Below are 23,470 nucleotides of genomic sequence, written 5' to 3'. Positions count from 1 at the left end.
GTAATATAGTAGGAAGGGAAAATTTGTATTGCCGATTGTAGCAACTTTCTTGGTGCAAAGCCGGAGATCACCTTTGGTTTAAAGCGGATGTTAATTTTTAAATGTTGGAGATTTGAGAGTCTGTTCTTGGCCAGAATTGTGAGTTGGCGCGGTACACTGGGGACACAAAATTAGTCTGTCACCCTAATGGGAATCCAGAGTTGAAACGTGTCTAAATTTCTCCACGTTAACTTTTTTGATAACATAAATACAGGCCATGATGACCCTACCAGCCTTCCTAAAGGATTTGAAGATGAGGGGACCTGTCATGGCATCATGTGAACTTGTCTTGCTGCTACACAGTGCCTAGTGAAGATGAGAACACACTTTTGATAATCCTTCTCTGGTGATGCCCTTACTCGCTGATAGACGCTGTGCAGTAGTAGAAGATGAGAACACACTTTTGATAATCCTTCTCTGGTGATGCCCTTACTCGCTGATAGACGCTGTGTAGTAGTGTCCTGATTCAAAGACTAGGCTGCGTGTTTTTTTTTTTTTTTTTTCAACCCAATGCTGATTCTGGTCTGCTTTTGTTGTACCCCACCCCCTTGGAAGACCTTTAAAGATGGCAGCCAGATTCTTTTAGCTAACCTCGGCTCTCGCTGCCGTTAAACACTCCTTGATATCTATCGCGTTGTAGAATGACCTTCACATCCTCGCTCTCACTGAGACGTGGTTTGGTGCCTGCTCTCACTGCTTTTGACGCACTCCTCCCTGAGGGCTGCAAGATCCTCTCTAAGCCCAGGCCTAACCGGTCTGGAGGTGAAGTTGCCCTGATTTTCCCTGAATGGGTCCCTGCTACTATCATACCCACTCAGTCCTGCTCTTCCTTTGAATGCCTCGTCTGCAGGATTGGTGTCTCTCCTACCCTCTGGCGGACTCTCACCATCATCTACAGGACCCTTGGTCTGACCTCACTTCTTCTTTCCTGGCCTCAACCTCAAAGCTTCTCCTCAGACTTCAATATTCACATTGGCTCTCTTGATGTGGCCACTGGATTATTTCGCAGTCTCTGACTTTCCCTCACCATCCTTCCCTCTGGTCCGATTCCCTCAGCCGGTCACACCTTGGATGCTCTCATCTCAGCAGACATCCCCATCTTTTATTTATTTATTTTGGATTTATAGAGCGCACTGCAGCCCACGGGCATCGAGGCGCTAAAAGGATGCTTAAGACTTGCTTGAGGGTTCCAATAAGCAGCCCAATAAAAAAATCTTACAACAGTTGCTTACAGGGATAAATTACACAGTACAATATTCTACATCGCATAGTGTGTAGAGTTCAGTGAAGTAGCACATGTAAAATATCACACATGGAGGATATCTTTAAACAAAGACCCTAGTTTTTAAGGCCTTGCGGAATGCATCATGAGACTCGATTGATCGGGTTTGGGAGTTCTCCAACACTCATTACACCTCTCTCCTGTCCTTTCATCTGGATCTCTTGGGTCCCCCGCTAAGCGTCTGCTTGCACTGCCAGCCTACTTCTCCGTCATTCGACTGATGAAGCAAGTGTCAGTTGCTGCTTTTGCTGCCACTGGCATTTCACCCCCCGACCCCCACCCCCACCCCCACTCCAGGCATTGACTCTCACACTGCCCTTGCTAAACTCCACCTCCAACACATGCTGCACATCCTTGCTCCTGTCATGAGGATCTGCATGAAACCTGCCTCCAAGCGCAACACCTGGTATGACTCTGACCTTGCCTCTCTGAAACGCAAGTGCAGAGTTGCTGTAGGAAGCAGCTGGCTTCAAGCGCATCCACTGACAGACTGGCCTGCAGCCTTCTCCAAAGGCAATAAAGACTCCCATCTGCTCGCTGAAGAGGGTGCATATCTGGGCCACCAACAACACGACTCGGCTGAACTGTTCAAAATATGCAAGAAACTCGCCAATCCTACTGCAGTCTCCACCTCTCTTCTGCCATCTCAGGCCCTCGTCCCTGCCCTCCTCCTTGCCTGCTCTCGGCCCTCCCTTGGACCCCGCGGCCCCCGTCCCCTTCCCTCCTACTGTCCTTCTCGCCCATAGCACCAGATGAGGTTTGTAAACAAATCCTCTATGAAAGTATCCTTCAAACAGGTGCCCCCGTGCTCCTCCAAGGCTATCAATTGCAATGACCTCTTAAGCACTACTTTGTGCACCCTCTCCTTAACAAGCCTTCTGCTGTCCCTTCCTGGTTAACTACTGCCCTATCTCCATTACACCTTACCTGGGCATACTCTTGGAGAGGTTGATCATCTCCCAATTGATCCAACACACTGAATCTGTTGGTTGTGTGCACAACCACCAGTCTGCCTTCAGAGCAGCGAGAGACCTGGAAACTGCTCTCCTTAACACCCGTGAAAACTTGATCTCAAATCTTGATTCCAATTCTCCTTCCGTTCTCATCCTAATCGATCTTTCCTCTGCATTTGATACGGTCAATCATGCCACCCTTATAAATCATCTGTGATACCCTTGGCATCACGGACCTGGCACTGGACTGGTTGACCGCCTTCCTATCTGAACGGCATTCCCAGGTTCAACTCTGCCGTTTCTTCTCCTCCACCACACTCTACCTGCACCATCCCTCTGGGTTCTATCCTCTTGCTGTGGCTCTTCAACGTCCTCCTTGCCCCTCTGGCCCACTTCATCTCCACCTTCTCTCCTCCCTTAGTGTTATGCTGATGACATGCAGCTCTCCTTCAAGCTTCCATCCACTTCTTCCTCTCATTTCTGACTGTGACACTGCTATTCAGGCATGGTTCTGCTAACGATGACTGCCTTAATGCCAATAAGACTGAGATCCTTCTCATTGGGACCCCTGCTCCCTCCTTACCTCCTCTCTGGCTGCCTTCCATGGGTCCACTCCCCTCACCCACTTGTGAGGCTAAAAATCTTGGCGTAATCTTAGATTCCTCTCTCTCCTTCTCCCTTAACATAGTGGACCTTGCCAAGAAGGCCCACTTTCAGATGCACCTCCTTAGAGGCACTCTCCCTTTCCTCACCTTCCCCCAGAAACTCATTGTCTATCCTCCCTTCGCCACCTTCAACTAATCCAGAACAGGACTGAAAGACTTATCCTTGGCGTCCAGCCCAGGGATCACATCTCTCCAGCCCTAAAATCTCTCTGCTGGCTGTGAGGATCAAGTTCAAGACCCTCTGCATCATCCACAAGCCTTTCTGGGGCCTGGGTCCCCGCTACATCCTCTGGCCCTCTGAGCTCCACTCTCTGCAGATCAGACGTTTTTCCAAGCAGAGAGTGGGGGGGCTAGATCTCTCTTTGGCATGATCCTCCCTCTGCAATGGCCTACCTGCCCCTCAGGCGTGAGTCGGATCGCCTTAAGTTCTGGAAGCTTCTCAAGACCCTCCTTTTCTCTTCTTCCTTCCCGAACACACTCCCCCTGCTAATGCTCCCCTCTGCCGCATTGACTGGTTGCCTGGTCCCTTCGGAGTCCTACGGGACACCAGGCCCTCCTTGCCTAGTCTACTCCATACCCGGTTTCCCAGGCAACCCCTTATCTGCACTTGCCCTTCCGGGCCCCATTCCCCTGACTAGACTGGCGGGTCTGCACTCCTACAGAGCCTGGTCCGCCCCATCCCGCACTTCAGATGTGGTTCTCGTTCCCTGCATCCCCTGGCACTTGCCCACCTGGCCTCCCCTTAGCACTTGCCTACCCCTGGGGGCCTCTCTTCCCCTCCTAACACCCTGCATTTCTATGCCTCCACTCTCCCCATACTTCTCTCCCACCCCAACATTATCCCCCCCCCTTGTACCACACAACCACTGCCCTTCTTTTATTGCATTTGCACAATCCGAATGATGCAAGGCCAGTTAGGCCCGTTAGTGGTCCTCCCCATGTGGCACCATGCAACACCTTTGTTGTACAGGCGCTTTATAAATGCACAATAAAATAAATACAATTGTACGCTTAATGACCTCTAGCCTCTCCTCCTTGCATGTAGTTCAGGTAGTACAGACCAGGCTTTTATTTAAGTAGTGTTTTAAGGCAAAGCCATTTTGCAGTGGTAGAAATGGAGTCTGTATACGGAAATGACCCTCGATGCACCTATTTAGATGGATAGTGCCAAAAATCCTTCCACCTTTAGAAATATGGAGTTTACAGAGGTGTCAGGTTCTGTATGGCAATGTAATCGCTCTCCGTTTTTGTCTGTACAATTGTCGTCGTGGTGTTCAAGTCTGGATTTCTCCTTGCTCTTCAACATGAGTACTGACTGTGATGGAGTAGTAAAATAGTGTACTTTATCCTACCTATGGCTACTCTGTAAACTGAGCAGAGTTTGGGCAGGAAAGTGTGACTTCCTCTAATGCAGCGCACATATACTCGGGTGTGATTTCTACCTGTTTATGCATTTTGCCCATGTACGTGTGAAGAACCATGATGCTGTCAAATGTTTTGACGCAAAGTCTAAGCTTCATTTTCTGCATTACTTTTTAGGAAAAGACAAAATTATATTTGTGACCAAAGAAGATCATGAAACACCAAGTAGTGCTGAACTTGTAGCTGATGACCCAAACGACCCCTACGAAGATCATGGTAAGTAACGTTTTGAATGTTTTTGCCGATGGTACTCGAAACTCCACTGAAATTATTTTCCTCTACAAAGGAATAGGTGAATTTTAACCACATATACTCTAGTTGCAGACCGGCATCTGTAAGGAAGGCATGGTATCAAACAGTAAAACAGGAACAAGTGATCGCAGTTCAAGGGTGTTTATTGAACTTCAATGGGGTTTGAAAAACGCCCATCTAATCCTAAATCTAAAGATTGGAGCAAGCTACGACCATCAAATACAGTCCTGGTGGTGCTTCGTCAAAATAAAAGGGCCTATACTATTAAACCGATTGCCAATCCTTAGCTCTAAATACAAATAGTGTGGGAAACAATGTTATGCAAATGAAAAGTGTTCAAGAAATGACATGTCAGTATATCTGAGCCATTGGCTCCCCTTCTCCACGTTTTCAGCACCAGACAAGGTGGCACACTCGAGCTTAGCATACTTTGGCTTTTTTAGCACGAGGATGCCGTTCAAAACCTTAGCATCAGGGCCTTCTGTGCCAAAGTCTCTGACATTCAAAGGCTCTTATTTCAGAGGGCCTGATGCAACAAACATACATTAAAGTTCCTTCCGTCTTAGGCTTTCACATGTACGCAATTTATCAGGTGATGCACTTTTCACCTCGGGTCCCCCTCCCCTCCACTAAGCTCAGACCCACTGTAACACAAAACCTTCTATTAGTCTCCCTCCGCTGGGCTCGGACCAATTTATCTACTTTAACACTCCTGTGCGCAGGATTTTGCTTGACCCATCGCAAGACCACTTTGACTTAAAACTCTTTCACTTTTGCCACTTCTCAGCTGTATACCTTGCAGAGACCTTCGATTGAGCATATGCAGTGCCAGACAACTCTGTCAAAGGTATTGTATCTTGGTTTCAAAGTTCAATCACTCATCAGCAGTTCAACCTTACTTGCGTCTTTTATCACATGCGTTTCAAACAATGTTCGTTCCAGGGCTCGCCATACAATGTTGCCGCTTGCAACCTTGGCTTCAACACAGACTGTCTTGTCAGTCTCCCCAACTCGCCAGCTTTGTTGATTTCATTGACGCTACTTTGTTCTTGGAGCCCAGGACGGTACCACAGCGGCTGATGATGCTCCCCCGCTTTGATTACTGACACAGGAGGGCCCCAGGTATGTCTGGCTGTTAGGCAAGAATTGATGTAGTAACCCTGTGGGAGACTACACCACCCTTGTCCTCTTGGTATTAGGTAACCCACCTTTTGGTATAGGCCTGCTCTACATAAGTTGGTAGTGTAACTGAGCTGCCAGGTTTATCTCAAGAGGGGTAAATGTGAGCTGTAGAACTATAGCGATGAAACCCACAAATGCAAGTAGCCAAGTAACACTTGCACTCAAGGTTTCTAGTTACAGCAGTTTTTAAATAAGCATTCTTTAAAAAGGGCAATGTATGAAGGGGCCCCTAGGGGACCCTCGCATGTGGAAACAAGGCACAATCTCCACACACGAACTGATGCGCCAGACACGAGGTTGTATTCCCAAAATCTAGGGTTTATTGCAAAGCAAATAGTCCCAGTTGGCCAACTGGGTCCCACGCCCCGCGACATGTGTCTACCAGACCTCGGGGGACGCAAGAGAGCGAATTGTACTACAATTATATATATATATATATATACAAAGAAAGCATCTTACAATCAGTAGTGACACATCCAATACCGCCCCTAATACATTTCCTTTGAATTGGGCACGATGATTAACAATGGTGACGAGTATGACATCGTCAAACATTCGTTTAGCAACAGTTTGCAATTTCGCGAACCTACAGACAGGTCTTTGTTCAAAAGAACACAATGCTTCTGTTTCTACAAGCAAGCCGTGCATAGGGGGGAGACACATTCCAGGCCTTGCTATCTCCTGGTTTCTATTTGTGTGCTGGTGGTCAACTTGCTCCCCAGAGCTCTACAGGGCTCAGGAAAGGGGGGCTGCAAAGAAGAGCATAATTCAAGTCATTTAATGTTCGCTTCTACCATTTCTACTGTTTCCGAGACTCGAACAACCAGAATTACATCAAGAGCCATTGTATTCTGAAGTGACATTAATCTGAATCCTTTTTCCTCCATGTCATATTATACAATATATCGGTTGTTCCATTTGTTTTCTCTAATATTCTGGACAGTCTTATAAGAGTTTATTGCTTGTCCCCAAAAAGGTATGAATGATTTTCCTATATCATCTACGATCAAACCTCCTTCCTTATTTTGTCGGGGTCTTGACCTGGCCAATTTGGCTATGTCTGCTGTTCTTGAGAGGAATACCCCAGGGAATAGGAATCCTAAGTAACAAGTACCTCCCCATTTTCTAGGTAACCAGGGATACGCTTTTTCTCCACTTATAAAATAAACAGGATCTCCTACATAAATTGGCTCTACCTCCTTATCAAGGAATGCTATGTTCATGCATTTAGTGAATGTTCCCACCGAATAAGAACCCTTCTTTCTCAAACAAAAGGGGACAGAACGTGGACTATAATTTACTGTATAAGAGGGGGGCACTTTATTTCCTTCGGGGTTCATATGAAACGTGATCACAGATTTATAGGGCAGAGACACTCTATCTTGTGGCATCATTACTGGTGTAATCAATCATGCTTTGTGGAATATGGAGCAACCTACTGGTTTCATGATTTCTTCGAATTCATTCATATTTGTTCGGTCCAGTTGACCAGATTCGCTTTCGTTCCATTTCCCATAATATAATGCACTCAAAGAAGCTTAACATGCAGAACTCGATGGCAGGGGTTGCACATACCATCCAATTCCTTTACCACCATGCTGTGGCAAGTGGGCACAGACCCAACAGTTATTTTATCTTAATATCGACTGTGTCATATTCATTAATAGCAGTAATGTGTTATTTCCATAACCTTCCCTGTGGCTGTCTTCCATTGGGGACAAGGTGTAAGTGATCACATGAACTGGGCTCTCAGTAGTCGAAATGTTTCTAACGGGCAAGAGCACTTCTAATGAGTGTATTTCTTCCAAGTACCATAATACTAATACTGTCATAATTTGGGCTAATCTACTCATTATGCACATTATTATCGTTAAGATCAGCATACAATTTTTCCAACAATTTCCTTTTTGTAACTTTTCGTGCGCTTTGTTTAACTCATTATCAGCAGTGGTGCAAGAGGAGGCAAAAACTGGTTCTGGCATTCTTCTCTCTCGATTCTTCTTCAGCAATGTTCGTCGTGAGCATCTCTTCTCGTTGCACTCGTTCGAATGTCAATAAGTTCGGTAATTGTCCTCAGTCTATTCAGCCAGTTCTTAGCAGCCTGGATTGCTATGTGTTGGGCAAGATCTCTGTGCATTTGCACATTGCTCAAAGAACTCCGGAGCAGTTATCAATTGCCTTCGTACCATGTGAGCCCCTCTCGTCCCCAAGGGGTGATCTGCACATGGATTTTTTTTAGCCCTGAGGAGCCTCACTTTCTGGGCGTTCTGATTTGCACAACCCTCACACCGCTCTCCTCTAGGCCTCCTGTTCCTACTTCATCAGTGATAGGAAACGGAGGCAACAAAAAGATCAAACGAAATGATCATTTGATCACTCCTTCTTCCGGTTCCGCAGATTAAACAGCCTTGCTCCTGATCAATGAATAGTGCAGATGCACTTCCAGACTCAAGCTCGGTGTCGGCTTGTGGCGCAATGACAGATGATGGCGGGCGCCCAAGTGATGATGCAAATTTAGTTTCAGGCTGTGGTGCAACAATAGATGGTGGGCGCCAAAGAGGTACAGGTTTTGTGTCAGTCAGCAGTGATGTAAATTCTGTTGGACAACGTTGGGGCATTCCTTGCCCTTCTTTTACAGCAATCTTTTCAGGCTTTGTTTCAGGATCAGGCAAATTTTTTGGCAAAGAACTGGCAACCGTCTCTTTAGTTTCTGGGACCGCTGTCTTTCTGGTTCTCGATCAGGCAGTTTTTCAGATGGTGACGGAACCTTTTTAGCGTGCATCGCGTGTATCTAGGCTTTTCTCCCGTCCACACGAATTGCGGTCTGCGTGGTCAAGAGGATCAGATAGGGTCCGCGCCACCTTGGTGCAGGCAATGTTTTCCGTTCAAAGTTCTTGATAAGCACCCACTCTCCAGGTTCCAATGCATGTCCCAGACCAGTGTCTATTATTGGTAATGCCTCCTGCACCTGCTGATAAATCAAACGCAATTTTTGTATTAACAGATTACAATAAATGCTGAGCACAGGGTATTAAAGCTCCCTCATCAGTTTCGGCTGCGGTGCACACCAAACATTTGCGTGTCTCCCCCTGACTATTTCATATGGGAAGAGCCCAGTTCTTGCCTGCACAGATGTATGCATACACAGTAACGCTATTGGTAATGCGTCTACCCAACTTTTGTTCCCTGCACAGATCTTGCTTATTCTGGCTTTCAGGATGCCGTTGTGGCGTTCAATAAGACCGGCACTCATGGGGTTTCTAGAACAATGAAATCGATTCTCAATCTGGAGACCTTCGCAAATCTGTAATATTTCTGCGCCCACAAAATGCAGACTGTCTGACCATATGAAACGAGGCAGACCAAAACGGGAGAAGTACTCCTTCAACATTACTTTTGCAGTGCTCATGGCGGTACAGTCCTTTAGTGGATATGCTTCCACCCATTTACTGAATGCACATATAACTACTAGGACATACTTCAAGTTTTAGCATTGCTCCATCTCTAAGAAATCAAAATGGATTACCTCAAAAGGCATAGAGGGAGGGCCCAAACTGCCTGTTGGAGTCACCGTTCCCTTCCCCACATTGTGTTGTAGGCACGTGATAGTTCTGAACCACCCTTTTGGCATTCTTTTTTATGTGTGTTCTCCCATACTGTGGCTAGATGCTGGACTATCTTTTTGGCAACATCCAGTTTCTACTCTTCTTGTCTACCCAACAACCCTCTAGATCTAATTCAGCAGAGCCCTCAGCCCACCCTTGTATTTCATCTGCAGTGGCTTCTGTCTGCATTTCTTTGACAGTAGCAATTCCATTTTCTATCATGCAGGGCACTTCCTCTGACTGTACTGTTAACATTTTGGTATTCGAGTCAGTGGCTGTTTGTTTCGCGATCCTGTCTGCAAATGCGCTTCCTTCTCCCACTTTGCATGTTACTTTTTATGCGCCTCGCATTTCGCTATTGCTAGGCGCTTTGGACACGTGAGTTCAGACAGCAATCGTACAATCAAAGGGCCATGCTGAATTCTGGCCCCATGCGATGTCAAGAAACCCCTCTCAGCCCAAAGTCGGTCAAAGTTATGAACCGCGCCAAAGGCGTATTGGCTGTCAGTATATATGTTTACACTCAGATTCTCAGAAATCTCACAGGCTCTGGTCAAGGCTATTATCTCTGCCGCTTGTGCAGAGTTGTAGGGGATTCTTTTACTCTCTACAATGCTCTTTAACGTGGTGATAGCATAGGCAGCAGTTGATGTGCCATCAGGTAGTTTAAAACAGGAGCCGTCACAAAACAGTTCTCCGTCGGGCTCTTTTTGTGGGGTATCTCTCAAATCAATTCTCCCCTTCGTTTCTTCTTCAGTAACCATTAAGCAATCATGGTGAGGTGTATCATTCTCACTGAGTTCTTTCGTGGGAAGTGGCATTAATTCTGCAGGATTCAAAGCGCTACACCTCATAATTTGGATGTGTGGTGCAAAAAGGACTATTTCATATCTAGTCAATCTAGCAGATGTGAGGTGTTGCGTCTGCGTTCTATTTAGTAGAACGTCTATGGCATGTGGCACCATCAAAATTAAGGTGTGCCCCAATACCATTCCTTCGGTTTGTTTCACTGACGAAGCAGCCGCTGCAACAGCTCGCAAACATCTTGGTAGTGTGCGTGCGCTACAGGGTCCAGCGCAAAAGAAAAATAGCCGCATGGCCTATTTCTTCCACCTTGTTCCTGTGTCAAAATGGACAACGCACAACCTTCACTCTCGTGAACAAACAATCTGAAAATGTTTTCATAATTTGGTGTGCCCAAAACTGGAGCAGAACACAATGCAGTTTTGAGCAGATAAAATGCTCTCCGACATTCTTCATTCCACTGCAAAGGCACTACAACATCCTTCTTTGTCAACTCCACCATTGGCTTCACAATCAATGCAATCCACTGCCGACAATAAGGAGCCATGCATATTATGGCTCTTACTCCTTTCTGTGTCTTTGGAAAAGGCATACCAGAAATGCTCTCTATTCTTTCTGGTGTCAGTCTTCTCCCTTCTCTCGAAAGTAGGTAACCAAATAAGTCGCCTCCTTTCGACAATATTGGAATTTCTTTAAGCATGCTTTATGGCCACGTGCTGCTAAATGGGTCAATAACACCAAACTCTTTTTACAAATCTCCTGTGTCTGCTGCGATCAATAAATCTATATACTGTAACAATATGCAACCTGCCGGTAATTCTAGCATATCTAGTTCATTCAATGCTCTGCTGTAAATACTCACTCTCTGTGGTCTTGTGGAATGCGTGTGAATGTGAATGATCGTCGTCCTAGTGTGAAGGCGAACACATATCTACTTTCCTTGTGTACTGGAATGCTGAAGAACGCATTCTTCAAGTCAATAACACTAAAGTACTCAGCCGAGGCAGGTATCATTGTCGAATTGTGGTAACATCGGGAACCAATGGGAACTGAGGATCTACTACTTTGTTCAGTGCACGCAGATCAATTATGAAATGATACGGTGCTTCATTACCTCCTTTCTTATACACCGGAAGAATGGGACTGTTAAAAGTACTGCCTGTAATCTCTTCAATCACTCCCAATCTTACCAAATCAGAAACAATACTTTTCAATCCTTTCTCTCCTTCTGCTGAGATTTTGTACTGTGGAATACGCGGTAACATTACTCCTTCTTTCAGGGCTATTTTTACTGGCTCTATCTTCAAGCATCCCACATTGTCATTCACTGCCCATATACAAGTTGACACTTCACTCAATTCTCCTGGCAAAGGTTTGGACACAAATTCAGATACATGTACATTTTGTGGTGATATAGTCAGAAATACTCCATCTGGTGTACAGTGGATAACTGCACTCAGTTTTTTCAATAGATTTAACCCCAAAAGATTCTCCCCACAATTCTGTTAAGAGAAATTGACAATATTCAGTGAATGGGCCTAATGTCACTGCTACTGGTTGGGACACAGGATTTATCACTGGGGTGCCTGCAAACCCTACTGAAAGGTTTCTTTGCCCCGACAATTTCTGGAACCAAGTGATGATCTATTGAGCACGTTTGTGCCCCTGCATCTACGAGAAAGCTATGCTCTCCATTCCTGACTTTCATTTCTACGTACGGTCCTTTCTGATTCACAGGAATAGACACTGGTTCCGACCCTTGTCTTGGGCTTTCCTATTGGGGAAACAACACATCGTCCGATGTGTAATCGCTACTATTACTATAGTACGCACCCGATCGGGTATCAAAAATGTTCCCGCCCCTACCTCTATTTCCATTTTGCGTGTTTTGATGGCTCTGATTCGGAGTTGAAGTTGGATTCTGTGCTAGGTTCTGATTTTGGGTACCATTCCCTTGACCATTCTGGTGCTGCTGCACGCTATTTATATTTTGCCTATTAGTTCCTGGTTGCCCCCTATGCTGTCTTTGGCCATACCCATTTCTATTCTGCAGATGTGGACATTCCGCTCGCAAGTGGCCTTCCTCTCTGCAGTTTACACACTGATTCAATCCCAGATGCCCTCCATGCATGTTTAAATTGCTGCTGCCTTGTGCATTTCCTCTCCCTCTATTGTGTCCCGCCACTTGCTGGAGTAGCACCTCAATCATTGTTCATAGTGCTTCTATTCTCATTGGCAAGGGGTACTCCTCAAACATCTCATGTATTTCCATTGTGGGGATGCTAGGATCTGAAATCCATTTTAACGCCTCTTACACATACTTTCAGTTTATCGTCTGTCTTGTCGACGGCAAATATCGCTGCGGTATTTATGGCTCTACTGCTTCCGTCCTATCTCTCCTGATATCTCGGCTCCTATACCCTGGTGTGGCAAACATTTCAGCATATTCATTATCAAGTTCATTCTTAAGTTCAAAAAGTCGGTCTACATGTTCCCTTATCTCTTCCTCCCTCCCTCTACAGCGTGCTAATGCATTCAAATCCAACAATCGTTGCGGCAGTAGCTTTTCAATTAACTGTTTCCATCTCACCACTAAATATTCCCCCATGCATTCCAACACTACCTATCTTTCATTGCTCCTTCTGAAGTCCTACATCAAAGCTAGCGCTGACGTTGCATCATTCCCATTTATATACATTTCGGCCTGTTCTTGCAACTCTCGCTTTCTCTCCTTGCTGATCGTACTACGGGTCACTCTCGTACATCCATTTTGTCCGGCCCCTTCTGTTTCAACGAGTTCAAGTTCAATCACAGGAGGGGCAGATGGGACAAACTATCTTTGGGGAGGGAGGTGCAGATGGGATAACGGGAACAGGAAATGACTGTTGCGGCGCTGGCTGGCTAATGGGAGGCGCTGATTTTGCGGTCTGGCTGTGCTGGGATTTGGTCAGTTGGGAGGGGCAGAGCAACTGGAGGGGGCTGAGCGATAGGTACTGATGCTGTCTTTTTAGTCTCTCCCCTGGGGCCTCGCTTTGTATCAGTTAATATTTTATTTATTAATTTGTCTGATGAATGCAACTCTCGTTGTGGGTATATCTTTTCTATACTCAACTGGTTGCGTCGATTTGATTTCCTCAAACTATCATTCCACTCCTCCTCCTTTCTCTCTCTCTGCTTTCGACTTATGCCTGCGCGCATGTTTCTCTCTACTTCTCCAGAGAAGCTTAGCTTCCCTTCTCCAGTCCCTAAGAATATCAAATGCTGCAGGGCGTGTTTTCTTTTTCATCAACACCTTTTCCAAATTATCTATTCTCGTCATTTCAAAAATCCCGTGATTCGGCCACTGGAGATCTTCCTGTTTTCTGGTTTGCTTATGCCAAATGTCACAAAACATTATCGCTCCCACACCATATTTCACATATCATACGCCAGCGTTCCCACGGGTGGTGCCACCTGGCCAGTTTCCAAAGATTGTCTACTGCAGCGGAAAAATCCCACTAGGGTGGACAATACCCCAGGCATGTTTTAACCTTACCCTTGGCTAATCAACCTTACGCTGGGTGTTTGATTTTGCAAAATCAACTCTCAACCAATATCAGGATTACTTTGAATCGGGGCATGACTCACCTGATCAATCAAGTTGTCTTTTTAAGACACAATTCGTCTGTATACTGACGCAACCAATGACTTCGTGTCTGCGTATCTTGGCTCACTCTGTCTTGTTTCGGGACTCTCGCCTCCTTTTTCTCTGGCTGGGCACGTCGATCAGGGATCAGGTGTGTGCAGATCTGCAAAGGAGTCATCGCTTTCGCAGGGGCGCCACCAACACCTCTTGATCCCGTCTCGATCGTCCCGTCCTCGCCGTTCACTCCGCCTTCCTTATCTTACAACGTACACGATGGAACAAGTGGGGGAGGGTCCCTATTCGGGTGCCATCTTGAAGGGGCCCCTAGGGGATCCTCGCATGTGGAAACAAGGCACAATCACCACACACGAACTGATACGCCAGACACAAGGTTGTATTCCCAAAATCTAGGGTTTATTGCAAAGCAAATGGTCTCAGTTGGCCAACTGGGTCCCACGCCCCGCGTGTCTACCAGACCTCGGGAGATGCAAGAGAGCGAGAATCATACTACAGTTACATATACCAAGCAAGCATCTTACAATCAGTAGTGATTGTAAGATGCTGGCACCTGCTGTACTGATTGGAATGCCTTGCTGCTTACTTTCCAAGGATATGTGAGGGAGGAGACGAGGCATTTCTGTCTGGGATACTGCGTTATGTTTCAACATGTCTCTCGCGGCCTTGCGTTATGCACCAGTGGAGCAGAATACTATTTCAGCGAAGCAGTTTTGACATGAAGCAAAAGGCAAACGTTGGAGAAAACAAAATGGCGATTTCAGTCACCTCCAAAATGGCTGCACTTCAGTCAAGCTTATGGCGACATTTTTCTAATACTAAACACATCAGGCGGTTGGTCTTCGGCCAACAAAGTACATTGCCTTCCAATCGAGGGGTGTCTGTTTTTCTGGACTGTCAACCTTGCAACCTTGGCTTCAACAGACTGGCCTTGTCGGTCTCCCCAACTCGCCAGCTTTGCTGATTTCACTGACGCTACTTTGTTCTTGGAGCGCAGGACGGTACCACAGCGGCTGCTGATGCTCCCCCACTTTTATTACTGACGTGTGAGGGCCTCGGGTATCTCTGGCTGTTAGGCAAGAATTGATGTAGTAACCCTGTGGGAGACTACACTACCCTTGTCCTCTTGGTATTAGGTAACCCACCTTTTGGTATAGGCCTGTTCTACACAAGTTGGTAGTGTAACTGAGCTGCCTGGTTTATCTCAAGAGGGGTGTGACGATGTGAATACTTGCATGTTGTTGGAAGCTTGTTAATGAAAACCTATGTGTTATACATACAGGAAGTCCTGCATGTATGGCCTTTCCTCTAATAAATGATATGCTTGTGGTTACCTAGGAGACAGGGGAACGGGGAGATGAACCGTTACAGCTGGGCTAATTGAAGGTCAAGGGTGAGGAACCGAACAGCTGACGGATGAGGGCGTGATTTCGCCGTTGTGCTCTGCATCAAGGTAACAAGGCGATCGTTATGGGCTGCCAGAAGCAGTGAGTGAATGCGCCGTTGCGCACAAGTAAGAATGTTATGATTAAAACTTTCAGGCGATCATTGTCGCCGGACAGAGACTACCGGAACTGGCGCTGTTGCGTTTGTGTTGGAGAAGGTAATTGAGTCAAGACGACCGTTGTCGTTTAATACATATATTATAAGGAAGCGCCATTGCGCTTGGGGAAACTTCCGAACATTAGAAAACTTGGGCGATCGTTGTCGCCAGTATAGCCAATCCAGTAAGTGATCGCACTGATGAGCTTGAGCAGGATACAGTCTCAGAGGGAAAGCTGTGTGAGAAAATAACGCTGTGAATACTGCTGAGGAGAAAGACAAGAAGGCGAATCTCCTTGTGATGCATACTATATTAGTGGAATGAAAGTGAGAGAACTGACCACCCATATGATGTGAGCAGGAAGGCGAAACGCCGTGCAAGAATGTGTCAAATGTGCAGAAGTGTTTATATAATGGAGAAGGAAAAGAAAAAGAGCCGTTCAAAATTGAGTGACACCTGGAAGTGAACCGGCAAAGAGTGATATCCACAACACTGAAAGGTGTGGCATAGTATAATGTCATAGACTGAAGCAAATTCTCAGCAAAGATACAAGCAAAGGATCTTATTAAGTCAAGTTATAAAAACTTTCGTAACACACCAACTTATTAAAGAACACTTTCATTCTGTGTAAAGCACGTGTTGGTTTGGTTGGAATTTATATACTACAAGCAGAAGAGTTGAAATTATACAGTCTGCGAAAAGAGAAAAGAGAAGAGAGAAACAGACTTTGAAAGTAAAGAAAGAAGGGAAGGTAGAGAAAAGGTCAGTCGTTATATCAAATGAACATTAAATTGTCTTAGAACCTACCTGCATATACTCCAGCATAAGAAACCTGTGACAGAAGAAGGCTTGAAGATGTATCCTTTACGTTAAACCTATAAAAAAGAATGAGAAAACTTGTTAATAAAAGGTTTGGGTTCTCTTCGTAATCCATACAACTACTCATTGGCTCAGTCTTTTATTGCTCATTTTCAGAGAATTTCTACAAGGGGTAAATGTGAGCTGTAGAACTGTAGCAATGAAATCCACAAATACAAGTAGCCAAGTAACACACTCAAGGTTTGTAGTTACAGCAGTTTTTAAATGAGCATTCTTTAAAAAGGGCAATGTATGTCACAATCTAATACTTTTTCAGAATCCACACAAAGCTAGTAGATGCTCTTTAGAGATGCTTCTTCCTCACTTCCTACACCCTGAGTTGACTGCACTAACTAGGACAATGATGTGATTTATATATCACTAGTATATAGTATTCGTTCAGCTAGGTAGGCTGGGGCGGTCTGAGAAAGGCACCTGTGTGTGACGTTGAGGGCCTTGAATATTATGCACTCTTTGATCGGGAGCCAGTGGGCGTTTTTTCTAGCTTGAGAGATGTTCCCTCCCAGGAATACTTATGGCTGCTCTAAGGGTGTTGTTCAGTGTAACTTGCAGTTTGTTGATGTTGTTGGCAGATGTGCCTAGGAGTAAGATGTTGCAGTAGTCTAGGTTTGCGCCCATGATGGCTCTAGCAATGTTAAGGCGTTTGTTTTGGCGATAGGTGAGGTTTCACTGCGTGTATGATTTTAGTTGGAGGGCAGCAGATGATGAAATGGCGCTGACTTGCCTTTCCATTGATAAAGTGGAGTCCAAGTAAACCCCAAGGGTTTTTACCGCAGTTCGATACTGAAGGAGCTGTATTTGGTTCTAGTTTTTTAAGGGACTCTTTGGGGCCTACCAGTAGAATCTGTTTTGTGCCCATTTAGACAGAGGCCATTGGCTGCCATCCAGGCCTCGATGCGAGCGTAGGTCTTTTGGAGGGTGCAGAGGTCTTGTTTATAGTCACCTGATAGTGGGAGAAGAATTTGTGTGTCATCGGCATAGTTGGTGAAGGCTGTGCCAAACCCTTGTGGGTCGCTGAACAGAGGGAGAGTGGAAAGATTGAGGGTGGGGAGAAGTGTATGATCAATTCGGGACACACCCAATGGGGGATGGAGTGGCTGATGCCTGATCAGAAAAGACCCTTCTGGCTCGGCCTTCCAGGAAGGATGTAATCCAGGCGGTTGCTTTTTGGGAAAAATGTGCTGTGTTTGAGGTGTTTACACAAAATTTTGTGGTCTACCAAGTGAAAGGCAGCCGAAAGGAGTAAGAGTGAGGATTTGCCCTTGTCCATGGCTTCCAGGTAGGATATTGTGTTTCCAGGTAGGACTGGATCTGCAGATGGGCAGCCTTGTCCAGAATTTTCAGCAGGAAGGGAACAGTGGTGATTGGACAGTAGTTGTTGGGGGAGCCCTGGTCGAGGGTTGGTTTCTTAAGCAGCGGCCGAACCCACGCTTCCTTGAGTGCTCTCAGCGAAGGAGGCATTAATAAACAGTGATAAATGGGGCTAGGGCTGCTGCGCACTATTTGACTAGGCTTGCTGGACATATGTCGCCTTTGCAAAGCAAGGGTTTAATATGTTTCATTATTGATAGGACTTCAGGAATTGGTACTTCCCGGAAGGCGAATGGTTTAGGAATATTTGTCGCCTAGGACTGGCATGGTGGCAGAGGGCCCTGGTATAGGTGAGGCGACCTTAGGCAGGTTGTCGAGTTGTGACTTGATTTATTTCTTGAGTGTTGTGATTTTATCTAGTATGGCATGTTGGATGTTACACCATGTTTTGTTTTTCTCCGTTGGGTGCGTTGTGGTGGTGTTACGCTTGTGAAGGGTACAGCTGCGATCAACTCTAGCAAAGTAGCTACTGCAAGTCTCAAGCACAGACAGTTTCAGCACAGCAGCAGGGCTTCACCGGACAATTCAAAGGTCCAGAAGGGTGCAGCAAGCTTTTTTTTTTTTTCTTTTTTTTTTTTTTTTCACGGTTTCGTCTGGTTGTTCTCCCTAGTGGCCGACTCAGTCTTCACTCCCAAAACCCTTGTCTTTTAAGCAGGTTTCTCCCATTATTCATGCACAGCCTAGCTTTCACTCAAACCGGAGCCAGAGGCAGGTTTCCGTACTGAAGCCCGCCAAAGGAAAATGAACAAAGGACTCCAACCTGGCTTGGAGTGCATGGGTGACAAAATGGTCACCCATGGGTGCTATACTGCAGCTGAGGATTCAGCCTCCGTAGAAAAGCACAATAGTAGGAAAATTACACCACTACCACCAGCCATTTAAAGTAGTGAGGGTACATAAATGTTACATGAATAGGTAGGATAAGGGGCCCCTAAGTAACCCCTCAGCATGCTACGTAAGATGGTGTGCTGGACCTACACAGAGAAAAGGTAAGTAAAGTCAATTTCACTTTACTATTCTTGGGAACAATAGTTCACACAAGGTATTTAAACTTCATGAAAAATCTAAAGGATTTCTCTGACATTGCACTGAAGGTGCTGTGTGTTACCATACAAAAAGTAGATGTATGTGGAGTGTCTGACTCCAAAAACAAAGCAAACTCCTAATCCGCTCAAAACACATGAGTGAGGGAAAGGGCTCACTCACCCCAGGGTTAAATTTAAAAAGTGCTAAAAGTCCAGCTAAAGAGCTGGGGGTCTCTAAGGTTGAAGGGAATTAGCACAGAAATGAGAATTCTCCCTAACGCAGAGACACAATGCAGAATTCTTTAGTCTAGTTTCCTGGTCTTGCGCTTTCTATTTTCGAGGATTCTGGAAAGTAACGGTTCCTTGTCACAAAGGTCGAGGGAATTTCCCTCCTTGCGAGCCCTTCTGTTTTGCTGTCTTTCTTGTCTAGTTCAGCTGCAGTTTCCTTGTGTGCTTTGCCTTTGCCTCACTCGGTGTGCTCTCGTGCTCCACTTTTTATCTGTGTGGGAAGCTTAATGGGAGTCAGGTGAGTGTCATGGTTAGTAATTGCCTGACTTCGCCTGACCATTGCTTTGGGACACATTGGGTATACTGATCGGGTGTTTAGTCTGTTTTCTCTCATAGTGGGCTGTCCGTGTGAAAGTGTTCGTGTTGTAAAAGGGAAGTGCGGGCTGGGGGTAGAGTTCATAGGTATCCTACCTGGTAGGATGAGCTTAAAGGTGTTACAGGGAAGGGGATGTCTCTTCGCACCATCTGGTGTCCCACTCCCCGAAAACCCCATCCCCCAAGAGATTCCGCCCCCCTCAACCCCTCCCACACTGGTCCACCCCCAGGAACTGGATCCAAAAGCGATGGCAGTGTCCTGGCCACCTGGATGACGGATACCTGAGGACTAATGGGTGAGAAACCCTCTGGTTTCTGACGCAACTAATGTGACTATTTTGTGTTTTTCATAACAAAATCCAAACGAGGCCACATTGGATTATTGCTCAACTACTCACACATTCTAACCATGGATGGCTTGTGTCCTCCCACAGATTCCTCATTTTAGATATATTCGGATCCTGCATTGAAGTCTCGTAAAACATTTTCGACAGCAGTGGGCGCTGTGCAGCATTTACCATCCCCACATCCGGCCATGACAGTCTCCTTCTAAATCTTTCTGCCTCTACTCTCCGTCCTCTACAACCTATCCAGAACAGGACTGCGAGACTTGTCCTTGGCCTCAAGCCCAGGGATCGTTTTGGTTGGGCAAGATTGTATGCAGTACCCTGTGGGAGACTGCACTAGCCTTGTCCTTGTGGCAATAGTTAAACAAATCTTTGGTATAAGCATGTACTACACAAGTTGGTAGAGTGACTGCGCAGCCAGGCGTATCTCAAGAGGGGTCAATGTGAGCTGTAAGGTTATTACACAGAGATTGACAGTGACAAGTATCCAAATAAACACCTACTGAGTTTCTTGATTAAACAATTTTTACTTTAGCCTTCTTTAGAAGGGAGCAAATATATGCAACACAACTTATAAACTACACACTCGGTTTCAATAAATCAGTTGATGCCCATTTGGGATGGCAAACAGACAGTTCATACACCCTGAGGTGACTTAAATAACTAGGGTACTGTGGACATTGATATATCACTGGCACATTTAGAGTAATACTGAGGTTAGTGTCAAAAGGAAAAGATTAGTGAATAAAACAATGGTTAATCAATATTCTTCAGTGGGGAAGTACTTTTTGAACCCTCCATTGCAAAGTAAATTAACACTTTCCCAGCTACACAAATCTAATGTGTGACTTTTGTTGAGGTGTAGTTAAAGCACAAAGTCAGAGGCAAGAAGAGTCTTTCAGGGAGCCAGGACAGCCAATGTTAGTTGAGCCAAAAGTCTGGGTGTGCTGAAGCACTTCTTGTAGGTAGGTAAAAAGTCTTGCACAATGTTTTAGAAATCTTTGTAGAAAATAAAATCACTGTAGGGCCACAAGCTGGGAGGCTTGTGAGGGGCAAATCTGCAAGCAACTCTGCAAAGGCAACCAAGCCAAGTCTCAACTGAGAGCTAGCAAAGCTACACAAGAGGTAAGCATCCCTTAATTTTACAGTACCTTTGGTTTGAAGAAATTGGTTCCAGCTGGCTTCTGTTCTAGTTGTAGGTCTGCAGATCCTGTGTTCCTGGACCTCAGTCGTGGGGACCAGAGGGAGGGACATCTGGGGACTCCTGCACTACGAATTGAAGGTCAGTGACAGCAATGGGCAAACCTCCTATCTGCTCCTTGCGGCTCTTGCAAATAGCACCACTATTTACTTAGATACCTTTATGGACTTTTCTCGCATCTGGGATCTGGGGTCCAGCACTCTGCTTGGTCAGTCCTGCTTCTTGGGAGCCCAGAGGATTTTTCTGGAGCTCGGGTCCAACTTAAAAACAATGCACTCAATCTGGTGTTCCTCTCCCTGGCAATCAGTTCCTGCTGCAGCAATGGACGTACAGCCAGCTGCGAGTGGGTGTCAAGACTAGTTCGACTTGAGGCTGATTGGTCCCACCAACCCAAGGGGAGAAGTCGTCCATTGTAGGGCTTCTTAAGTCGAGGCGAATTTGGAGATTCATTAATGTTGCAGGGCTTCACCGGGCAAACCAACAGTCCATGAGTTGCAGCAAGCGTCTCTTCCAAGTTCTTCGGATTCCTTCGTCCAGTGGTCGGCTCTGCCTTCCAAGCAAACACCAAATGCAGGTTTCTCCCATTCATTTGCAGCCTAGCTGTTGCACAGCCGGCCAATCACCTTAAGGTGCATTCCTGTAACCAAGGGTATTAAGCACATGGAGTTTTGGCGCACCTTCCTCACTTCCTGCCCTGCCAGATATGCTGGAGCCAGAGGCGGGCTTCAGCAGTGAAACCCGCCAAAGAAAAATGAACAAAGGGACCAAACCTGGTTTGGCGCACAGAGTAAATCACAAGAAGGACCTTTCCAACAAGAAATGGCAAAAAAAGAAGAGCGGGCGATTTTGACAAAATGGTCACCAATGGGTGCTATACTGCAGCTGAGGATTCGGCCTGGTAGAAGAGCACATGGGTGCTTTACTGCAGCTGCAATTGCAGCCCGTGGTAGAAACACACAATGGTAGGAAAAAGTAAACCACTGCCACCAGCCTTTAATTGTAGAAAGGGTAACCTAAAATGTTACATGAGAAACTAGACAAAGGGGATACTAAACAACCCCTCCAGCACCCTATTGTTTGTGTGTGCTGGGTTTAGAAAGCAACCCCTCCAGCACCCTATTGTTTGTGTGTGCTGGGATTTGAAAGTTACAATGCAAGTGAAGTCAATTTCACTTCACTGCTCTTGGAAACAGTAGTTTATCCAAGAGAAGGTATTTAAACCTTTGGGAAATCTGTAAGACTTCCCTGTGTCACTGCATTGAAGGTGCTGTGACACAATGTAAATGGAAAAAGGTCTCTTTCTCTCTCCCGGTAGAAATTAAAGTCCTAAAGTCCAGCAAAAGTGCTGGGGGTCTCTAAGGTAGAAGGGAATTAGCAAATTTCTGAATTCTCCCCAACACTAGCTCTCCAGCCCGGAAATCTCTTCATTGGCTCCCAGTGGTGGCAAGGGTCAAGTTCAAGACCCTCTGCATTGTCCACAAGGCTTTCTAGGATCTGGGACCACACTACCTCTGGATTGGGCAGTGTGGATGTGGTACTTCTTCTGGACATGTCCATCTGCCCTCCAATACGTCTTCCGTAAAGAGAGGATCATCTCTCGCAAGAGGAAGGTAGAGTTCTCCATTCAGAGGTAGGGTTGTAACGGTATTACGGTATACCGTTAAAGATACCGTGAACCACTTAATTGAACAATAATAACCGTCACATTGTTTATACCAGTATACTGTTCATACCGTTAAGTGTGCTTTTCAATCTGATTTGGAAAGGCTGCGATAAGCAAGTTCTGCGCAGTCTTGGTCTTGCACTGTTAGATGTGCCGTCTGCCAAGTAGTTTCAGTTTGAGCAGTTTTTAATGCCATTCCATAAACCACACGTGCCTGACACAAAATCAACATGTTAGCAATCGGAAGAATAAATACAGTGCCAAGAAGGAAAGGGGTTTACTTTTTTTTTATTTACATTTTTTTTTTTTAAAGCGATCCCAGGGCATCGAGGCGCTGTTAAAGAAATTGGTTTTGTTTATTTTGTTGCGTAATTGTTTGTCTTAGTTGCGAATTTATAATGTGCTTAAACACCCAGAGGTTTCTAAGCGCGGACCCAGGGATCGAACCTGTGTTGCTTTGTGTCGTCTTGCTTCCAAGGCACGCACGTTGCCGCTGAGCTATCCTCCCGGGACTTTGGGTTGCCGGCTTTGGGGTTTATATATTTATAATGGATAATGTTTTCTAAACATATGACAATGGCGGATTTCCCTGGTTCTATCATATAATAAGTCACACTGCGAAATTTAATCATCTCTGTGGGTATTCCCTGCTGCCATACCAAAGGGTAACATGTCCGTGATTACTGAACACCTTTTGGCCCAGAAGTAAACTAAAGGCTGTAACGTAAAGAGAGTTGCGCGTGTGTGTGTGTGTGTGTGTGTGTGTGTGTGTGTGTGTGTGTGTGTGTGTGTGTGTGTGTATGCGCACAAGCGTATACTACCATCAGACTCAATTGATCTGTGGCATGCAGATTATCAATATGGCAACATGTTCATCTTCACCAGTAGCCAGTGGGGGAGCTAAAAGCCTAAATGACCACTTAAGAAAAGCTATTCAGTTTGCTTTGCCAGTCGCAGCAGGGTGGCATTTCAGTGGAAAGTATGTTGAAAAGCC

At 45.7% G+C, this 23,470-nt stretch overlaps 1 protein-coding gene across 1 annotated transcript in view; it reads left to right on the top strand.

Annotated features, from left to right (window-relative positions):
- CHCHD4 (coiled-coil-helix-coiled-coil-helix domain containing 4) overlaps positions 1-23,470 on the top strand; it is a 139,975-nt gene that overhangs the window by 59,283 nt on the left and 57,222 nt on the right. The window contains exon 2 of the mRNA XM_069643403.1: positions 4,479-4,577. Within this exon, the coding sequence (XP_069499504.1) occupies positions 4,479-4,577 (99 nt within the window). The remainder of the gene's footprint in view (positions 1-4,478; positions 4,578-23,470) is intronic.

Source organism: Ambystoma mexicanum, chromosome 2p, assembly GCF_040938575.1.
Source record: "Ambystoma mexicanum isolate Mex_15411 chromosome 2p, UKY_AmexF1_1, whole genome shotgun sequence".
Classification (NCBI taxonomy): domain Eukaryota; kingdom Metazoa; phylum Chordata; class Amphibia; order Caudata; family Ambystomatidae; genus Ambystoma; species Ambystoma mexicanum.
The sequence above is the reverse complement of the archived record's forward strand: the minus strand, read 5'-3'. Positions and strand labels throughout refer to the sequence as shown.